Genomic DNA, 6541 nt, shown 5'->3' with positions numbered 1-6541 from the left:
TCTATTTCTTCTTTACTCCTTTGCCAGATACTGGATTATTTATGCTTACGCGTATTATTTACGTCATATTTTTAATATATATCATGCTTGGCGAGAAGAGATTATCTTTAATTTTAATTTAATTTTAATATTTGCTTTTAATTGTATTAAGTTCACTTGTAAGTAACGTACAGATGCATTGAAATGTTAAAAATAGAACGGTGGTATAAGGCAAAAAATGTAAGATCCGAGTGTTCAATTGATTGGTTCCCTTCCAAAAAGAGGAAGAGCGCACGCAACATGTTCGACATCTATAAAAATTGTATAAAACTATTCAGGAGATGTACAAGGGGAGATGAATGCATATTTTTGATACATTTATATAAAAAAGATTATATATTACATTTCAACCAAACCATTTCTGTGAATATATATGGAAAGAGAATATTCTTCTTTTTTTTTGAAAATAGGATAAAATCGAATGCCACGCCTATAAAAATTGTATAAAACTATTCAGGAGACGTACAAGGGGAGATGAATTTATATTTTTGATACATTTATATAAAGACCTAAGAAATAAACTACGTGGATGATTCATGGTAGCAGAAAGTGAGAAGCGATCGTATAGCCATGGCTGCTGATTAACTTCATTTACGCCACTGTATTTTGTACAGGTCCCAACAAGAAAGAAAGCGTATTGAAATTCGTTGAAAGTGTTTGACGAAGGCACTGTTTTTGATAGAACATATAGAGTATATTTCGAAGCACTTCAAATAAGGGATTTGGACCTCTCTATTAAGCCACAATGTGGTCGACCGTCTTTGATCGACCTCGTTACCGTTAGAGCTAAACAATTTCTTGGAGACATGAGAGATTGCGGAAATTCAGCTTAACAAGCCATTTCGGATTTTATTCGGAAACTAGGATTTTGCTTTCTTCTAAAAGCGCACAGAACGGGTAGCCGGCGTTACTGCCGCTCAGCGCTACTCAGATGTTAACCTCCACTAGTATATATAACCAACATTGAGAATATCCGGATCAAAATTTTTATAAGAATTTGCTTTGTTCACACTGTCGCAACGCACTAATGGATCTTTAAGGAAGTCTACTCCTTCAATCTACAATCGTGAACAAAATCTTACGCTTAAACACGTACTTCGTGATTGCCAAAGCATTTCTCAAGTTAGAAAATTTGTATTTGGAGTGTCGTCTAAGGAAGTTCCCGGAGAGCATAATATCAATAAAGTCAAGTAAACTTTATAGTCTTGCTAACTCTCATTTTACTTTAGTTTTAGAATACATTTCTCTTTTAAAACTTGATCGGAACGCATGTATTTATTCGAGAACATTCACCATTGGATAACTAATAATAAAAAGGTGTCATGAAGAGCGACTCCTAATAACTTTCTTGATGACTCGATACTATGATTGTATATTTTTGGTGGCAAATTATAATAACGCTTCGATATTTCCTAGCGAGGTCAGATAGGTTGTTTGTACTAAGAACTCTTTCTTACTCGTGGTATTCTTCCTTAGCCCTTGGCTAATAACGCAATCATCAAAAATCGACGATAGATAGGAGGTAGGTGTTTCTTGGTAAAAAGTTGATGGATTACAGCCTGGTATATATGGAGAGGATTTTTTCTTGGAGAAAGTTCCAAAAGCTTTTAAAGGGCTGTAAAAGTATGAGGTGTATTTAAATGGCAAAGCTTGTTCAATTGAGTAATGGATATTTCGGGATGGAATAGAAAAAGATGTAACATGTGAGAAAAAAGATACTTTTAAGACTGACTAAAAAAAATTGAAAGATAAGACTGACTAAAAAAAATATGGGTGAACATAAGAAACAACGGATGAGCAGAGAAGCTTAAATCGATTCCGACTCACTTCCCGCTCAAAATGTGGATCTAAATCAAGCCCGTATGGATGTCTTTTATACGTCCGCACAAACTTAAAGAACCTTTTTACCACAAGTGGTGTAGGGTACAACAACTAATTGTCATGATGGAGATGGGTGAATGAGTTCTTGCTGTTCATTCCTACAAGAGACTGTTTTCATTATCGAATTATAGGGCAACAATGTAGACTCGAGTAGGCCTAGTATCTCTGACAAATCAAAAATAAATAGCAGTTTGCTGCCAAATTTTTTTACGACAGTCTCGGGCCTTTGTTTCTCGGATCCATCTTGTATTTCTTTCAAGATCCTTAATCTTTCTATCAACTAGGTTGAGTGGTCGTTACTAATCGTCTTTGGTCTAATAAAAGTGTGCTTTTTTATGTGGACTAACATCTTTTCGGTTTGTTATTGAATATAAAAACAGAGAAAAAAAAAATTGAAAAATTAATCAAGGTCGATAGAAAATGATGGCTTGGCGTTTTCGAAAATGCCTAAAAAACATAGATGTACTAAATTCGTAAAATTTGTGAAGAAAATATTCCCTTTTGGACATCTTTTTAAAGAGTTAAGATGTGCCCCGTAGCTTGCTGATAAGCATTCCTTTTAATTTGCTTGAATTATTTTAGAAGTGAGAAGCCTGAGAGTATTACCACCAACGCAGCTTTCTCTCATGCGCTAGATACAGGCTTATCTGGATCGGAAGACGAACAAGAGTCGGTTAATGAGTACCGCCGCGGCGGCTACCATCCAGTGCTAATAGGTGACATATTTCAAAACCGATTCCGTGTGGTACGTAAAGTCGGATGGGGCAATTTTTCCACCGTGTGGCTATGCAGAGATTTGAGGTAAGAATCTATTCGAAGATTTTATTAAATTCAATTAATCTAAAATGTCGGCGCAACAACTTACACGCCAGAGAGGAAGAATATGTGGTGTTGAAAGTAGTGAAAAGCGCTCCGCATTACACAGAGATTGCAGGTGATGAAATACGACTGCTAGAAACGATCAGAGACTCAGATCCAACGGACGAGAAGCGCGAACGTTTTGTACGTTTGCTAAATCAATTCACGGCGAGAGGAGTAAACGGCGTACACACTTGCCTCGTATTTGAAGCTCTAGGCTGCAGTCTTTATAAGCTGATCGTAAAGAATAAATATCAAGGTTTAGCTATCGACCAGGTGCGCAACATTATTAAGCAAGTTTTAGAGGGATTGGATTATTTGCATAGAAAATGCGGTATAATACACACAGACATAAAGCCAGAAAATATTTTATTGGTTATCGATAACGCGATAGAAATGAATCAGCAAATTGATAATGAAGTAACGAATCTGCGTCTTAAAGGAAGCTCCTTACCCGATTCATACAGTAAGTTGCAACACTCTTGGATTAAGTCGGTGCTGGCTAATTATAATTGCAATGATTTCGTTTAAATTGTGTATGTGTTTGACAGTAAGTTCTGTTGAGAAGCAAAGAGTTTCCCTCGCCATATGGCCAATGCAAAAAAGTATCGAAAATAACTCAACGTCGTCGGGCTCGTTCATGGTTTCACGGATACCGAGAAGTGACGGTTGGGAAACTGCTTCCCCTTTTCCTTCTTCTCCCTCCCTTCTATCAGGCGAGAGTATCGAGAGTGGCTGGGAAAGTGATGTTAGCGGCAATGTCTCAAAGTCGCCCGGCGGTAGGATCTGGGGCTATTTGGACGAAAAAAACTTCGCTGGCAAGGTTATTTCGTTTAACAATCCATCCTAATCAACAAACAAGAAACATAATAATCACACCCAACCCCGTACTCCTCTTATGCAAAATATTTGGAATACAATTCATTTAATTTTCAATTTCATTTTTTCATTTATTTTTTATTTTACCGCAACCACTCACTTCAAAAACTTATGCTTTTCTCCAATAACCCAAAAAATCACTTAAAAAATTGTAAGAAATCACACAAAATATTCTCTAAACAAAAACCTAATTGAAAACAGTCAGTTGAAGAAGCGAAAAAAGACGGACAATATCAAGACAATCTCGATGCCAACGACACTACGGATGCCACGGACAACAATTTGAATAACGACGATAATGTCAAAGATGTAAAGACTGTTGTGTTTATTAATTCCGATAAAATACAAAGTTCTAATCCAGATGAAAGCGTCAACGAAATCAAGAAGCCCACCACCAACGATCAACGCGGCTATCAGCGACCTAAAAAGTTCATGAAAAAAGCACAGGTAAAATTCCTTTCCCTTGTTTCCTTTCAAAAACTGGTAACACTATGATAAAAGCAGTGATGCTATCATTTTCTACACCTCGCAAGAACGTTATAAAACAAGTAAAAACGTCGTAGTGATCCACGACTGACCCTTAGATATCGTACGTCACTTCGCTTAGTATACTAACAAATATGTAAAGGCACAGATTTCATGGAAAACCTCATAACGGAGGACGTCCACAACTTCAACTGGCAAGATTCAAATTTAGTTCAAAAGTTCCGGGTCCCACATGTGAATTTAGAGTGACGAAACACTTGCTTATTACTCAGCCGTTTTTGTCGAGGAAATCTGAAAATTGCAGCTTTTCATAACAAGTCAAAATACGGGATGTGTGAATGGGAAGTAATCGAAAAAATGTTGGGTCTGAACCGTTATTTTATCAAAGTGTCTTAAATATTGCGAAGTGTAGGTTGAAGACAAGGGTATGTAGACAAGCATCAGACTTGCACTGACGGACGGACAAGATACGATATAAGCTGTTACATACATTCGCACAAACCTAATGTACTCTTATATCGCAAATGGTGGCTGAGCTTAGCAAAATTATTTCGTCAGCGTAAGACAAATTTTTTAGTAGCGGCATAGGTTAACTTATGCAGCTCGCTCGCGCATGTTTTATTATATTCTGGCAATTATTTACTTCTTGAAGTCAACGACAAGACTTTGTGTCTCTTTTTTGAAGTCATACCCCTTTTTAAAAATGGTCTGTAAACTTCAACGCTTGGGTATCCTTCGGAATTTTTAAACACAGTCGAGCTTTCAAAAACGTGCCTTGCGCCAATTCATTTATTTATTTTCTGTTGTATTTACAGTTGGCCTTTCGCCGTAGCGGGTCCAATACTAACGCTAGCTCTGCTAAAGAACAAACAATTAATAGTTCGACTGCGCCAAGATTCTCCTATACAGACGCTATGCAGTCATTGGTCAATAACATGGACCTCAAAGTGAAAATCGCCGATCTAGGCAATGCCTGTTTCGAGGTAAGCAATTAAGGAATTGCTTGGCAACAATCGCTGAACAATCGATTTCCTAGAGTCATCACTTTACCGAAGCTATACAAACTCGACAGTACCGTTCCGTTGAGGTTCTTTTGGGAAATGGATACAGTTACAGCGCTGACATATGGAGTACGGCATGTATGGCTTTTGAAATAGCTACCGGGGATTATCTATTCGATCCGCATGCATGCAAGTCTTATTCCAAAGATGAACATCACTTGGCTCTTATGATTCAAATGTTGGGCCCAGTACCTCCAGACTTAATATATCGGGGTAAACATGGTCTTAACTACTTTAGCAGTTATGGTAAATAGGAACCTCTTCCATTTTATAGTTTCCTTGTTTTTAGTCCTTTTCTTCGACATTTTAGGCAGTTTACGCAGCAAAATTAAATTGAAACCCCGGAGTATGACAGATTTGTTAATTGAAAAATATAGTTGGCAACCGGAAGAGGCAAAGAAATTTTCCGAATTTCTATTGCCAATGTTGGAATACGATCCCAATGCACGGGCCACAGCTGCCGAATGCCTTAAACACCCTTGGATGGAGTAAGAAGAATTCGTTCCAATCATTTAATTCTTTCTTTTGCTGATTGGGTTTGGATCACCCTTATAAAAAGGTATCATAGATTGGAAAAGCAAGTGTCCCTTACAATCTTGTCATTGAAGGAGGTATCGAGAACATGTTCATCATATTTGAAATTCGTACAAAATTGAAAAAAAAATTAAATTTTCTATTTAATTTAATATATTTTGTGACGAATACAGCAACGAAAGCGAACTTTAATGAAAGCCACTTATCTGACTACAAAACTCGCAAGAACTTGAATGTAGTATCAATCGAAAAACGTTATTCAGTCTTCGACTAATATCGACTCAAGCAAACTATCTGGTTTTTTTTTTTATATGTGCATGGAAATGAAGGAATTGACGTCGAAGTCTTAGCATAACTATGGCCCTATTGTCTTTAGCAGTTCGCTTGCAAATACCCTAAGACATGTAACGTAGACAGACTTTAATCAATGCGACTGCACTTAGGCATGCATGTAACGTGCGCGGATAATTGTTGTGGGATGATAACGGTATAGCAATATTTAAGGGCAAATCTGACATTCGGAAAATTGCGCCTGTGAAATTAAAAGAAACAGAGAAAGCCAGAGAGAGAGAGAGAGAGAGAGAGACAGACAGAAAGAAAGTAACCACTTCTTCCCATCCTTAGCATCAAGAATCTATGAAAGGAAGCCTGACCCTAAGGAAGTGTTTCTGCCACTCATGGTCTTGTATTAACGCTGGCTTGATTTATAGTTTAGTTAGAAAATGGAGATGGAAATAGGGAAGAAACAAGAGCACGTAGTGAGGAGCAAACGGTTCGGTCTAAGCTGGAAGTAATTTCATTCT

The 6541-nt window shown here is 37.3% G+C and overlaps 1 protein-coding gene across 1 annotated transcript; it reads left to right on the top strand.

Annotated features, from left to right (window-relative positions):
* Positions 1-2340: 2340 nt before the first annotated feature.
* On the top strand, positions 2341-5696 carry LOC119639335 (SRSF protein kinase 3-like). The gene is made up of 8 exons (XM_038036638.1): positions 2341-2393; positions 2503-2721; positions 2793-3244; positions 3330-3601; positions 3859-4104; positions 4959-5126; positions 5180-5450; positions 5515-5696. Exons 1-8 carry the CDS (start codon positions 2341-2343, stop codon positions 5694-5696), a joined length of 1863 nt encoding a protein of 620 aa, XP_037892566.1.
* Positions 5697-6541: the final 845 nt, after the last annotated feature.

Source organism: Glossina fuscipes, unplaced genomic scaffold (assembly GCF_014805625.2).
Source record: "Glossina fuscipes isolate IAEA_lab_2018 unplaced genomic scaffold, Yale_Gfus_2 112, whole genome shotgun sequence".
NCBI classification, from domain to species: Eukaryota; Metazoa; Arthropoda; class Insecta; order Diptera; family Glossinidae; genus Glossina; species Glossina fuscipes.
This window is presented reverse-complemented; position numbering and strand designations above follow the sequence as displayed.

Bases quoted from the DNA above. Each gene is read 5' to 3' on its own strand.
- LOC119639335 (XM_038036638.1), top strand. From the start codon at position 2,341: ATGATGGCTTGGCGTTTTCGAAAATGCCTAAAAAACATAGATGTACTA. The intron at 2,722-2,792 runs GTAAGAATCTAT...CTTACACGCCAG, and splicing joins TGGCTATGCAGAGATTTGAG to AGAGGAAGAATATGTGGTGT. The intron at 3,602-3,858 runs GTTATTTCGTTT...AATTGAAAACAG, and splicing joins AAAAAAACTTCGCTGGCAAG to TCAGTTGAAGAAGCGAAAAA.